This window comes from Egretta garzetta, unplaced genomic scaffold (genome assembly GCF_000687185.1).
Source record: "Egretta garzetta isolate BGI_Z169 unplaced genomic scaffold, ASM68718v1 scaffold861, whole genome shotgun sequence".
NCBI classification, from domain to species: Eukaryota; Metazoa; Chordata; class Aves; order Pelecaniformes; family Ardeidae; genus Egretta; species Egretta garzetta.
In genome coordinates, this window is record NW_009258497.1 from 196,911 (window position 1) to 211,234 (window position 14,324).

A 14,324-nucleotide genomic window follows, 5' to 3' on the forward strand; every position below is an offset into this window, starting at 1 on the left:
GGGCGCGCGGGAGAGCCCCGCCCCGCCAAGCCGAGTGGCCAATCGGTGCCTTGCAGCGCCCGCACCCGCCAGGTGGCGCCCCGCGCGCTCCCGCCCTGACAGCCAATGAGCATCCACTCTCCCGCGAGGTTACACCCCGGCGGCCAATGAGGGCTCACTCTCACATGAGGTTACACCCTGACGGCCAATGAGCAGCCAGTTGCCCATGAGGTCACAGACTGCCGCAGGATGTCACACACTGCTAGCCAATGAGCATCCCCCTCCCCTATGAAGTCATGTGCTGCTCCAGGATGTCACACCCCGCCAGGCAATAGGCTCACCATGCCCTGGGGAGGTCATAGTCTGCCAGCCAATGAGCACCCTCCTCCCCCACGAGGTCATGGGCTGCCCCAGGATGCCACACCCTACCCACCAATGAGTGCCCCACAGCGTTGTGAGGCCATGGACTGCCTTGGGATGTCATATCCTGCCAGCCACCGGTTGTCCTGCTCCCTGTAAGGTCACAGGCAGCCCTGAGATGTCACACACTACTGGCCAATGAGCACTTCGCTACCTTATGAGGTCACAGCTTGTCCTAGCACTCACAGCCAGGCAACAAGCATGCAGCTCCCAGTGAGATCACAGGCTCCCCAGTGAGGTCACACAGCACCTAGTAGGGCAGCACACTGCCTCAGAGGTGAGGTCACAGCCTCGCTGATGAGGTGTTAGAGCCCTCAGCCAACAAGCACCCAGTCCCCCACAAGGTCACACAGCACTCAGCTAGTGACCATTGTTGCTGTTCCATGATGTAACAGGGGCCAACCAATGAGCTCACATGCTCTCCCTAACATCTGGGGTTAGCCAGCGAGCACACAGCTTCCCCAGGGAGGTCACAGGGGCCTGCCCAACCAGCAGCCCCGCTAGGTCACACAGCACTCAGCCAACAGGCGTGCCCTCTCTGCGTGAGGTCACAGGCTGCCTGATGAGGTCACCAAGCACAGGCACCTTTGGGAGAGCTCCCAGCCCAGCCAGGGGCTCCCACCAGGCACCAGGATGGCGCAATTACACCTCACCCAGATCTTGCCTGTAGTTAATGAGAAGTGACAATAATTGAAGCTGCTGGTAACTGTGGAGCAGGGCTCCTGTGGGAGGCAAGTGGGGAAAGGGGGCACCCCTGTGGGTGCCCCAGGGTGGGGGGGAAGGGGCTGCAAGCCCAGAGGCCACCCCGAGGGGCTCAGCACCCCCTGCCTGCCCCAGCAGCCCCTGCCCCGCTGCCAGGATCAGGCCTAGTGGGAGGGAAGCAGAGCAGGGACCCCCCCTCCCCATGCGACCCTGCTCCTGACACTTAACGCCAGCTCAAGCCACGGCTGCTTTTTATGGGCTGTGAGTCAACACGCATGCTGCGCTGCCTCCTAAAATAAATGTGAAACTGGGTCCAATTGCACAGAAATAGCAACCGGCTCCTGTTAGGAACGGCACCTCTGCCCCAGCCCTGCCAGCTTTCATGCCCCACGCATGCCTCCAGCTCGGGGAGCAGCCACGTTGGCAGCTGGGGCATGCTGCTGTCCTGTGCAGGGCCAGGCAGCAGGTGCAAAGTGCGGAATGTGAGGAGGAAGGTGGCTTTGGAGGAGCTGAAATCATCACTGAGCAAGAGTGGAAAGGCTCCAAAAAGTGCAATAAAACAGCAAATCTGCATCAGAAGCGACTACCAAAAGCAGCACACCCCAAGGAAGCTGGAGAGGGCAGGAATGGATGAAAGGGGATCAGGATGGACACCATGGCCAGAACAGAAGAAAAAAAAAAAAAAAGTTTTTTTGTTTGGTTGTTTTTTCTCCCAAACACAGGAGACTCAAAGCATCCACCTTAAACCCCCACAGGTGTGTGAGCAGCCGCCAGCAACTGCCCAGCCAAGGCACATGCAAGCCCTGGGCTTAAACCTTTGCCTCGGTGCCGAACCCCAGCAAAGCCAAGCAGGCAATGGCAGCCATCATGGGAGACAGAGGAAAATGCCACTGGGGCACGCAGTGGGCAGAGCCACCAGCAAGTGACACCAAAACAAAAGTCCTTTGCTCACCACAGTCCGAGCAGGAGAACTTTTTGGCCCAGGATATTTTCAAGTAGAAATCAAAGTGAAGTGGGGGGCGAGGGACCCAGCAGAAGTCACACCAAGGATGCCAGCTCACACAGGTGCTGCTGCCCCTGTGGGAGGGGGGCCCAGCTTTGCAGGCAAGGTTGTAGCCCCAGGCCTGCCTGCAGGGTGGCCCTGGGGCTGGAGCCCATCAGGGGACAGGGCTGGCTTGCTCAGAGGCAAATCATTTAGTCCCCAGACTAGGGCTGGAGCAGGATAGCCCCAAAAGCCCTTCGAGCCCTCTGCTGCAGGCTGGGACCAGCTCTGCCTTCATGGGCAGACACAGCACCAGCTCTCCAGCACCCCAATATGGGAGCCCACATCTCTCTCCAGCCACATACCTAGACCTCCGCTGCCATAAAAGGGGCTCCCTGGACTCACCTCAGGCCAGAGATCTGGAACAAGTCAGGCACTTTTTTCCTTCCCCCCCCCCCCACCCCTTTTTGCGCCACTCACAGGGCACCTACCTCAAAGGGACAAGGGCACCATGCAAGAGAGTCCATAAAAGGCTCACTGCAGACCCTCTCCCAGGCTTCTCTTCTCCAGAATTAACTCTTGCTTGATTAAGTCCCTCCTCCCTTCCCCCCCAAGCTTGTTTCCCAGCCCCACAAAACCCCTTCTTGTGCTCCTCCAGACTCTTCCCCCACTCCATGCCCTTCAGCAGTCAGCCCCAAGTGATGCAGCCAAGACTCAGCTCATGCTCCGCGGGCATTTTGCCTTGATCACTGGCCCAGGGGTCAGCACTGCTTTCATCACTGCTTCACCCAACCACAGCCCTTCCCTGCAGCAGGGTCCCATCTCCCAAGAGTGGGCACCAATGGTTTCAGAAGGGCCAGGCGCATCCATCACACCTCAGCGCCTGAGCTCAGCCCTCCAACCCAGAGCTGCAACAGGGAGGAAACCACTCAGAAGCCGGTTAAGAAGTGTGCACAGCAGTGTATTTTATTCCCTAAAGACATGGTTTTGGCCAGTCCAGGTGCTGAGGCTTCCAGCCTGAAGTAGCTGGAAGTAGGAAAGATCAGAGATTTGTACAGCAAGGTACCTCACCAAGTCTGTTCCTTGTAGCTTGAAGTGCTTCAGCTGTGGGGCAAGAGGGGATCTCCTGCCCCAAGCCTCCAGGCTGAAGAACCCCAGACAGGCTCAGCCCCATCAGACTCCCCCTCCCCTGAAGGGAGCCATTCTTCACCACTTCTTCAGGCCATTCCAAACCCTCAAATCACTAGGCAGACCAGTTACAAAAGAACACACCCCCTACAATGTCATTAAAAAAACAGAACTTAAACTAATTTCACACCAACACATGCCGAGAACAGAGGTCACATCAGTGCACCCATCTCCCCATTTCCAATCAGGGCAGGGGATCACCCCCGACACCCTCCTCCCCAAGTCAGCGATTTCAGTGCTACGAAATCGCAGTGGGCTTGATGGCCAGGGCAAGGCAGAACATCTCCCAGGCTTTGCCTGCAGGGCTCCCCAACCCGCACAGGCCCCACAACAGCACCAAGCTGATCAGTTTGATGACAAACACACAGCCACCCTGCAACAACATGGGTCAGGGCTGCTCTTCCTCCAGGAAACTTTCTTTGAACTATTTACACCAGGCATAGAGCTGATCCTGGTCCCTTCTCCCTGCTCTCGCTCCATACTGACATCCCAGACACACTTCCCGTGTCTCTGGCTTGTGGCTGTATCCAAGAGTGGTTCCACCTTTATGTCAGAGCACCCAACAGCAGCATCAACTGCAGAGCTCCAAGCAGGCCAGAAGATGAGAAAACCCTGTTTACTCTGCATTAAATTAGGAGGAAGGAGGGGTAAAATGGGTGTGGGTGTGTGTATGTGTAAATCAGTCCAAGCATTAGCCAGAGGCTTGGTCTCCTGTCGGCTCACTGCAAGGCCAGGATTCTCCCCAGGGCAGCTGGTCTCAACCACAACGCAGCATGGGTACTTTGCAAACAGTAGTCCCCTGCACAGCAGTGGTTGCACATTGCTTTGTGCCAGGCTCCGGGCAAGCACGCCCTGCCCAGCTGCTCCCCGGGAAGGCAGGGGCTCTCACTGCAGGAAACTGTCCAGCCTGGCTTGGCTGCTGCTGGAGGAACCCATGGAGGGAGCTGCAGATGCTGGCCTGGTGACATTCTTTTTCTTGCTCCTCACTGCTAAGGGATGGATCTCTGCCAGGTTTGTCTGGAGGTAAAACTGTCAAGGAAAGTACAGACCAATGCTCCAGGGACACAAGTGATCCAACACTTGCTGCAGACTAGCCCGAACCACAGACCTGGCACCAAGCCATACATTTGCACCCAAAGAAAAACTCCCTGCAGGACAGGCTGGGCTTTGCTCCCCTGCTGACAGCAGCAGAGGTCAGGCATGCTCCCATCCCACCAGTCCAGGAACGCTTCCCACTTCTCTTCTATCCCCTTGCGCACAAAACAGAGGCACAGAAGCAGCAGGAACTGAACATCACTGAACTGTAAATGGTCTTGACCAGCCGCTCACTGTGGCACCAGAAGGCAGGTGCAGGCCACGCTGGCAGAGCTGCAGGGTTACACAAACCCACACGCCTGCAGCACCCAGGCTTAAGAGGAATGAGCTATTCCTCCATCAGCCACGTGCTAGGGGCAGCACCGGGATGGCTGCCCACCTTCCCCTGTCACCTCAGGCTGGCAGCATGGGTACATCTGGCCCCAGAGATCCAGCTCCGGCATCTCCCTGCCATTGGATACCTCCACCCCTTCACAGTGAGGCCACAGGAGCAGTAGCCCAAGGCTGCCCAGGAGGTCACAACTTCCAGCTCATCGCCGCTTCTCTGCTTCAGCCTCATGGTTTTCTACAAAGAGCAAAACCCCCCCCTCAAAACCAGCACCAGGATCGAGAGTGGCGTCAGAGCTGTAGGTGCACCACACGTCCCTCCGACAGCACTGCCCGGGGAAGGCAGGGAAGAGGACGCTGCTCCTGCATGAGGAGCAGGAGCCAGAGCAGCTCCATGCCCACTGGGTGAGCTCAGCCCAGCCACTCCTCACCTGCTGCAGGACTGCCCACCAGGACAGGCATGGCCGAGCAGCAGCGTCCCACAGGAACGAAGGCCTTTGCTGCATGGGCCAGCAGTCATGTGGCCAGGAAGAGGCTGCACCACACTGCTGCTCAGAGATCCCAAGCGTACAGGCAGTCCCTGCAGGTTGCACTCATTTCCAGTCGCTATGCTTCTCTGAATGAGCCACCACCGATAACGTTCTCTGCAAGTTCAGGTCCTTGATGTCTTTGCTGAGCTCAAACTTATTCAGAGTCAGATAGAGAGAAATCTGATGGGTCCTTGAGGGTCGCAGCCCATTTTTTTGTTGACAAGAGTGGGCAGGACTCCCCAAGATGGCTGAAACACAGAGGAGGTTCCCCACAAGCATTGCTACCACCATGTGAGCTGCAGGAAAGGATACAGGCTGTATGAACTTTGTTCTGCCTCCCAAGCCATCGTATCCCATCCTCACCTAGGAGAAAGAAAGAAATGAGCCTGGAGCACCAGCACGGAGCCTTGGCTACCTTTCCTCATGTTGCTTACAGGGAAGGGGAGCCTTGCAGGCTGCAGGTTCTGGGGAGGGTTTACATGCATCTGGAAACACTCAGTACTTGTGCTAATCCCTCACCCTTTGGAAAAGACAGACCCAAAGGTATCAGTAAAGTTTGGATATCTTGGGCATTTTCTGTAGCAAGCTGAGCCTTCCAAGCAGCAGCAAGGCTTAGGATTTTGTCACTGGGACTGAGGAATACAAGGAAAACACCCCAAGCTCCAAGGAGGTGGAGGAACAGGACACAGAGGGCCATTTAGTCTGCTGCCAGGAAGGGAATGAGCATCTGTCATCCCTGGAGCTCTGCAGGACTGGGAAGTAGCCAGGTCATGCTCCAAGATTTATTTTCTACACACTGTATGTGGCAAAGTAGAAGCCTGATTTGCTTCCTCCTGTAGGGTCACTTCAGGACAGAGGTGTGTAGTGCCAGCCCTCAACAAGCTCACCAACTGGACAGTCATACTCACAGTGCCCATGTTCTTGTGGGAACCCAACAAGCTACCCGAAGATGGCTTCTTGGAGAGAACAGAGTTCCTGATGAATGCTGGCAGGAGTCCTTTAAGAGCATCATCCTCCAGATCATCTGTGCAGTTCTGTCCAACAAAATAATGAGAAAAGCCCTTTAACCAGCACGATCTGCTGAATTTAGTCCACATACAGGGAGCACTAATAACGTAGGCAGCTACTTAGCGTAATAGTTACTGCTGTACCACATGTTGGGCCAAAGAACAGCAGTTTCAAGCCTCCCACCGGGGCTCATGTTGAGCAGCACCTGGGAGGCAGGACGCTGCACCCAGCAAGCCTGGGAGAACAGCCCCCTTAGCTGACCCCACAGCCCTTGTGGCCAGCCCCACGTTGTGTTTGCCAAGCACATCTGAGGCAGGATAATCGGCAAGAAGCTCGTGGGTCCCCATCCTCCCTCTTCTGCCCAATTCCAGCAGGCCTGAGGCAGTAATGCAGTGTTTCTAGGAGACTGTCAAGCAAAGCACTTTGAAGCACGTACTGTGGTTCTATAGATGGACCATTCTACAGTGACAGCATCTCCTACGTGGAGAAAATAGGTCCTTTATCAAAAAGGCGATACAGAAAAATCAAGATTAATCTTTTACCTCCACCGTCTCCTTCAGAACTTTCTTCGCCAGATTTACCACAGGAGGCCTGTAAGAAGCCCAAGGAGCAAATCAGCAGAGATTTATTGTTCAAGTGGAGCTGGCAAGGACAGAGAAGGCCAGGCGAATGATGACGAAACTTGCAGCATGATATCAGGCAGCTGGAGAGCTATCTGATTGCACACAGCAACTTCCAAAGAAGCAAGACTTTGATCTCCTTTAGAAGAGAAAGAAGATGGAAAACTCACAGCTTTTTATCCAGCTTCTGCCTTTTTGCAGGGCTGAAGAGAGGTCTGCAGGGCTGATGTTCAGGGGTGTCCACATCAAAAGTAGCATCTAGATTGATCTCATCGCTGTGGGCTGGGCAGTGGAGCTTCGGGTGCCGCAGTTCAACAGGAGTGGGGCTGCAAGACCATGAAAAATATCAGCCCCAGGAGGCCACCGCCTGCTACCCAGCAGATGAGAGGAAGACAGAGCTGCATGCTACACCACTGAGTTGCAAGACAGCAGTGGGATCAGGATCAGAGCCCCATTCTGCTTACAAGTCACAGAAAGGACAATTCAAATCCCAGGGTTTATAGTCAATGTCCCAAACTATTGTTCACCCAAAAATGGCCAGTGCTGTAACAGTAGCACCCTGAGCCCAGGGAAACTCACTGGCACACTGCTGCTCTGTGTACACAATCCAGCTTGCTGTACTGCGGTACAGCAAGGACCACAAGCTCCTCAAAAGAAAGGGCTTGATAAAAACATAAAAGATGCCATTTTTCAGGCTAGCTTCCTCTGCCTGACAAAGCTCAGTCCCCATACACCAGGGCACGCTCATTGGAAGGCCAGCTCTGAGGCAACCAGGAGAGCAGCTTCAGGGGCAGGGCATAGTGGCAGAGTTTTTCAAAACACAGCCCAATCTCCCATGCCTTCCTGACCCAAACCCTCCACAACACACACACTTTTTCCAGGTAAACCAAACACCACCTTGTCAGCAAGAAGAAAGAAAAAGACAGAATAGGATACAAGGAGCAAAACGACTGCGCTACTGCAATGCCTGCCAGACTAGCCTGTTACTGCCTCCCCAGCTAGTTAAACTGTCAGCTCTTACTTCGGACCTCCCATCTCCATCCTTGGCCCGTATGTGAGGATGCACTTCACTAACCTTTCAAAGACCAGTCGACTGAGTGTCTCCCTGGTTACTGATGGGACTTTCAGAGTATCCTGCAGGATGTCTATCTTCTTCTTCAAACTCTGGAGGGAAAAGGGAAAGCAGACAGCAAGATAAGGGAAGATTTAGTAGCAGATACTTTGCCCCTTTTTCCATAAATCAGCATCAGGTGGAGCTCAGAGGTGGGGCAGGTAAGAGAGGTGAGGTGGGCTGGGTAACCAAGCCACTGAGCACGAGCCAGCATACCCCCGGGCTTTGCAGGGGCAGGCCATGGCCAGCTGCCAGTTACTGCAGCCCCAGGAGCAATATTCTCACCAAGATCTCCTTGTCTGCATTCTTCAGATCCTTCTGGGTGCTTTTTAACTCCTCCTTTGTCTTCTCCAACTCTGAAACTGTTTTCTGCAGCTGCAGAACACACACCCGCAAACAGCAGAGCGCTGGTTACAACATGTAGGTAAGGGAGACTGCAGATCCCACCCCCGAGAGCAGTATGCTCTGCAGCACATGCTACTTTCCCATTTCAGGGCTCAGTTTTCCTATGGCAGTCTGACCAATCTCTCCTGTATCAGAGCAATCCAATGCCTGCCCATTTCCTCAAGCTGCCTGCAGAGGGATCTCCAGGGCTGCTTGCCCAACACAAACCTTCCTATAGCATTTCCTGAGCATTTATGCATGATGATGACAGCTTTTCCCTGCTCTAACACTTGGTGGCTGCATTCTGAATTCTTGCAGGACTTTGGACACACCAGAGCTCTGGAATTACAAACCACGGGCTGGAGGATGGTTGCATATCAGAGGTACCGGCACACAGACAAGCCTGATTCAACAGGGAAGAATGCCAGGAGCAGGGGTCGAGAAGTGGACTGTTACCACATCAGAGACTTTTGTGGGTTCTGGAGTCTGGGCCAGCCCACAAAGTGTCGGCACAGTCAGCTAAGCCTGGAGCACCGAGTGCACTGACTCGCATCCTCCTGACCCAAGCCAGTGATCGCAGCTGGGCACTGACTCAGCCAGCAAGCAGGCTGATTCCAGTAGCAGCACCTCATCTAGGGGGTTAACTCACTTGGGGAGCAGCACAGCAATCCGAGAACCTCCTCCTCCATTTGAAAGGACCACAACAGCTACAGCCAGGCAACAAAAATAGGCCAAATCCACACCCACAGTCTCCCACTTTGTGAGCTTGGATTTGGGCATGCCCCAGGGAACACCTGCGCCTCGGAGAGAAAGGCTACATGCACACACTTTTCATGGGGATTTGCTACCAAAAACTGATAGAAAGCAATTCCTGCCCTGAACTAACAGACCCCAGCCAGGCCTACAGCAGGGGGAACAGGGCAAGAGAAGCATGTCAGCAGCTCCAAGCTCAGCACCAGGTCAGGACCAACCCAGGCAAACTCTGTGCAGAGCCACCTGCATGTCCTCCCCACCCCTCAGGGACCTCTCCTGCCTGGGCTCAACATCACATAGGAGCCCTGGCCCAGTTCAGTGGGCTGGAGGCACAAGGCTGGGTGTGACTGCAGTTGTGCCAGGCCAGGGCTAAGCCCTGCTCAACTGTGCTGGCTCCAAAGCCCTTCCCATTTTTCCTAGAGGCCTGATTCTGGGGCAGGAGTGACTGGCAGCTGAGCTAGCTCATGCTTGGCAGCATGGCAGGATGAAGGCAGTGCTGCTTCCAGAGCCCAGTGGAAGCAGTGGAGCACCTGCATGCTTGCTGCCACCTTCCCCACCCAAGCTCCCTGCCAAACTCTGGCTCCACACATGCTGCCCCACCAGTGTCCTCAGAGACTGCACTCCCGACAAAAGCCGTGAGCTGCTTGCTCACCATAGCCTGACCCAGAAACCCCAGCCTGACACTGCCACACCACCTATACCATTCAAGTAGTGCTCGGTGTGAGAGGGTGTCACTGCAGAGGGCTTGGGCGACAGTTATTGACAGGGGGTCTACAGACCAGATGTCACCCCAGTGGCTCACACTCTCCCTTTACCTTGTTATTGACAGAAAACAGCTCCTTCTTCAGCTTCTCTGTCATCTCACTAGAGATCTTCCAAGCCTCCTTCAAGTTTTCATATTCCCTGCAAAAAGACCAGAAGAATCATGCTGTTTACAATAGGATTGAGCTAAAACTTCTCAGAGGCAACCCAAGACCCTTAATTTGAAGTTCTGCAACTGCAAAGCAACCAGAGGAAACCCAAAAACGCAGGAGACAGAAAGAATCCCAGAATCCATCCCAGAATCCATCCCAGAATCCATCCCAGAATCCATCCCAGAATCCATCCCAGAATCCATCCCAGAATCCATCCCAGAATCCATCCCAGAAAGCATCCCAGAATCCATCCCAGAATCCATCCCAGAATCCATCCCAGAATCCATCCCAGAATCCATCCCAGAATCCATCCCAGAATCCATCCCAGAATCCATCCCAGAATCCATCCCAGAATCCATCCCAGAATCCATCCCAGAATCCATCCCAGAATCCATCCCAGAATCCATCCCAGAATCCATCCCAGAATCCATCCCAGAATCCATCCCAGAATCCATCCCAGAATCCATCCCAGAATCCATCCCAGAATCCATCCCAGAATCCATCCCAGAATCCATCCCAGAATCCATCCCAGAATCCATCCCAGAATCCATCCCAGAATCCATCCCAGAATCCATCCCAGAATCCATCCCAGAATCCATCCCAGAATCCATCCCAGAATCCATCCCAGAATCCATCCCAGAATCCATCCCAGAATCCATCCCAGAATCCATCCCAGAATCCATCCCAGAATCCATCCCAGAATCCATCCCAGAATCCATCCCAGAATCCATCCCAGAATCCATCCCAGAATCCATCCCAGAATCCATCCCAGAATCCATCCCAGAATCCATCCCAGAATCCATCCCAGAATCCATCCCAGAATCCATCCCAGAATCCATCCCAGAATCCATCCCAGAATCCATCCCAGAATCCATCCCAGAATCCATCCCAGAATCCATCCCAGAATCCATCCCAGAATCCATCCCAGAATCCATCCCAGAATCCATCCCAGAATCCATCCCAGAATCCATCCCAGAATCCATCCCAGAATCCATCCCAGAATCCATCCCAGAATCCATCCCAGAATCCATCCCAGAATCCATCCCAGAATCCATCCCAGAATCCATCCCAGAATCCATCCCAGAATCCATCCCAGAATCCATCCCAGAATCCATCCCAGAATCCATCCCAGAATCCATCCCAGAATCCATCCCAGAATCCATCCCAGAATCCATCCCAGAATCCATCCCAGAATCCATCCCAGAATCCATCCCAGAATCCATCCCAGAATCCATCCCAGAATCCATCCCAGAATCCATCCCAGAATCCATCCCAGAATCCATCCCAGAATCCATCCCAGAATCCATCCCAGAATCCATCCCAGAATCCATCCCAGAATCCATCCGCGTCTTAGCATAGCTTCTAGGAGGATCTGTTCCATGATCTTCCCAGGCACAGAGGTGAGGCTGACAGGTCGTTAGTTCCCAAGGTCTTCCTTTCTACCCTTTTTGAAAATGGGCACATTGTTTCCCTTCTTCCAGTCACCAGGGACTTCACCTGACTGCCATGACTTTTCAAATATCATGGAGAGGGGCTTGGCGACTACATCGGCCAATTCCCTCAGGACTCTGGGACGCATCTCATCAGGTCCCATGGACTTATGTGAGTTCAGGTTCCTCAGGCAGTCACGAACCTCATCTTCTCTTACAGCGGGAGGGGTTTTACCCTGCTGGTCCCCCTCATGCCATCCATCAACTCAGGAGGAGTGAGGAGAGAGGTTGCCAGTGAAGACTGAGGCAAAAAAGTTGTTGAGTAAAAAAAAATAGCAAAGCCCTGTAGGGGACAGAGCTGAGCATACAAACACCAACCAACAGTGTGTCAAACTATGACTACACCATGTGGGAGAAAAAAAGCTGTGCAGGATACCATGCCTGAGAACAGGGCATGAACACAATTCACCAGCAAAACGGAAACCGGATCCAGAGACATTTCAGTTGCCAGTGGAAAGGACAGACAGACAACAGAGCAGCCTCCATGCTGGCAGCAAATAGGAGACTTTGCTTTAAGTGACTTTTCAGAGACTTCACACTATTGGACATGCACATTCATTCCCAATTACACCACAGGGACACTCGCCTCATTACAGCTTTGTGTCAAAGTGGCAATTATTCAGCTGCCATCAGAAGGGACCCAAAGAAGCTGTGGTTTTGCCCAGCAGGACCAGATGATTTCCAGGTAGGGGAGGGCAGCACTGCAGATTCACCTTGCCAGAGGGCGCTTGAGGCCGCAGCTGCACAGTGCAATGCAGCAGAGGGTACAACCCAAAGCCCCTCATCCACTCATTTCCCCCCAGGCATGAAAGCAGAATGGAGGGAATAATCATCACCTCGTAGGTGCACTGACAACTCTGGAGACAGTTCCCATGGCGACACGCATGTCACTACAGTGACAACAGGAACAGTTCAGTGCGACAGGCTCCAATTTAGGTCCCCGGGATCTATCAGTCAAAACCTAGTGGAGGCCCAAACAGGCATCGAGAGCCCCACAGAGCCTGTGTGCCTGCCGGTACTCAGCAGAGGGTTCTCCCTGGGCACACCCAGGACAGCACGAGCCAGCTGTGCCAAGGCTGCAGCACCTACTTTTTCAGTGAGACACAGTAGATTGCAAGCTGTTCCACCGCTGCCTGCCCAACTCCCATCTCTCTGATCATCTCCTCCACTTCGGGGCGCTGGCTCTGAAGCAACAGCTCAATCCTGCAGAAAAAATAAAAAGTACCCTCAGCTCATGAGTCACAAACAGAGGTGGGAAAGAGGCTGGAGCCCTGCTTCCCCCTAAGGGGCTGGTGCAGCCTAAGCTCCTATTGCGGGCACTCGGGATGTCGTGGCGGGGAAGGGAGAGAGAACTGATCCACCACAAGCAGGGCTTTTTGCTAGGGAAGAGTAGCACTAGGCGGGCAGACTAGAGAAGGGGCAGCTGTACAGACACCCCTCTTGGGCCTTACAGCCCTGTGGCTGACTGTTCCTGGGCTGGGATTCTGCCCCGGTGTCCTTGGATGACAGGAATAGCGTGTCACCTTGCTCAGAGCACTAGAGATAAGGCCAGACTGTACACAGCACTATGCCTTGCTGCTGTTGAGGGAAAGCAGCCATCTGGAAACATATCAGGGGCAAGAGCATGGGACAGGCAAGGGCAAGCCTACTAAGGCAGCAGATTCCAACCTTACGGAGTAAGACGACTCAGCAGGTGGAGGTGGATGTTGTAGCAGGACCCCTCCCTCCATCTCTGAGAAGGGGAGAGGCATGCAGCCCAGCCTGCAAGGCCCAGGGAGAGCCCAGGATCTCACCGCTCCATGCTTCTCAGCTTGTTTCGCAGACGGCGGGCCTCCTCCTTTGAACTTCTGTTATCCTCCTGCTGCTGCTCCAGGAATTTCATCTGCTTCTGCAGAGAAGCAAGCACACACAGACCGTTAGGAAGGCTCCAGGGATTGTTAGAGAAACATCCTGGCTTATGCGCACTGCAGGCAGTAATGCTATCACCACCTCAGCAGCCCAGGATTATAGAGAGTTTAGCTCCCTCCCCGCTGCACCCTGAGCTCTGCTCCTTGCAAGCACAGCACGGTCTCAGTGCTAATCGCAAGACAACTCTGGCACTGAAACTGTGTCTTAGCCTCCTTTCTGCCGGGCACATTCGTGGGGTTGTGCAGTACCCTGTCCACAGAGACAATTTGTTTTTCAAAAGCAATGGAGTTCATGGCAAATGATTGCTACTGCTTTTTCCTCTTTGCACAGCTGATTCCTTTGCTCTAGCCTCCCAGTTCTCCTTGCCACTAGCTGCTTAAAACAGACACTCGCCCAGGCACTTCTCTTACCTGCCTGGAGAGGCTGCAAGAGACTTGCAGCCACCACCTTTCCAGGTTTTCCAGTAGTAGGCAGCAGTAACAGAGAATCTCAGCTAAGCTAAAAGAGCACAAATCTGCAGTATGGCTGGAGGGGATGGGGGAAAGCCGGCTTGAATTAGCACCATTCCAATGCATCTGTGTTGCCTAGGTTTGCCTGGGCCTGGTTTCAGCACAGTGCTGACTCCAGGGGGAGGCCTGGCCAAAGACATCACCTCATAAAGCTCCCTTCCACACAGAAGTTAAAGGATTTTAGCTGCGTTCTGCCACAGAAAACAAACAGCTGTGAAACTGCTGGGACTTTGCAGGTGAACTGCGTTGCAGGATCACGTGTTACTCTTGCTTAAGCAGAGCCCATATCTTTGGCTGTTCCTAACCAGAGCTCTCTACACTTCAGATCCCCAAAGCAGCATTTTGTGCCAGGTTGGAGCATAGTCCCCAGCCCCAGACAGCCTGAAACGGTGGCAAACTCTTAC

At 53.9% G+C, this 14,324-nt stretch overlaps 1 protein-coding gene across 1 annotated transcript in view; it reads right to left on the reverse strand.

Annotated features, from left to right (window-relative positions):
* Positions 1-3,740: 3,740 nt before the first annotated feature.
* The window catches only part of LOC104132511 (E3 ubiquitin-protein ligase TRAIP), a 26,193-nt gene continuing 15,609 nt past the window's right edge, over positions 3,741-14,324 (reverse strand). The window contains 10 exon segments of the mRNA XM_035901491.1: positions 3,741-4,288; positions 5,536-5,586; positions 6,132-6,257; positions 6,774-6,822; positions 7,022-7,177; positions 7,927-8,015; positions 8,248-8,337; positions 9,915-10,002; positions 12,593-12,706; positions 13,297-13,391. Of these exon segments, the coding sequence (XP_035757384.1) occupies positions 4,157-4,288; positions 5,536-5,586; positions 6,132-6,257; positions 6,774-6,822; positions 7,022-7,177; positions 7,927-8,015; positions 8,248-8,337; positions 9,915-10,002; positions 12,593-12,706; positions 13,297-13,391 (990 nt within the window). The 3' untranslated portion in view covers positions 3,741-4,156.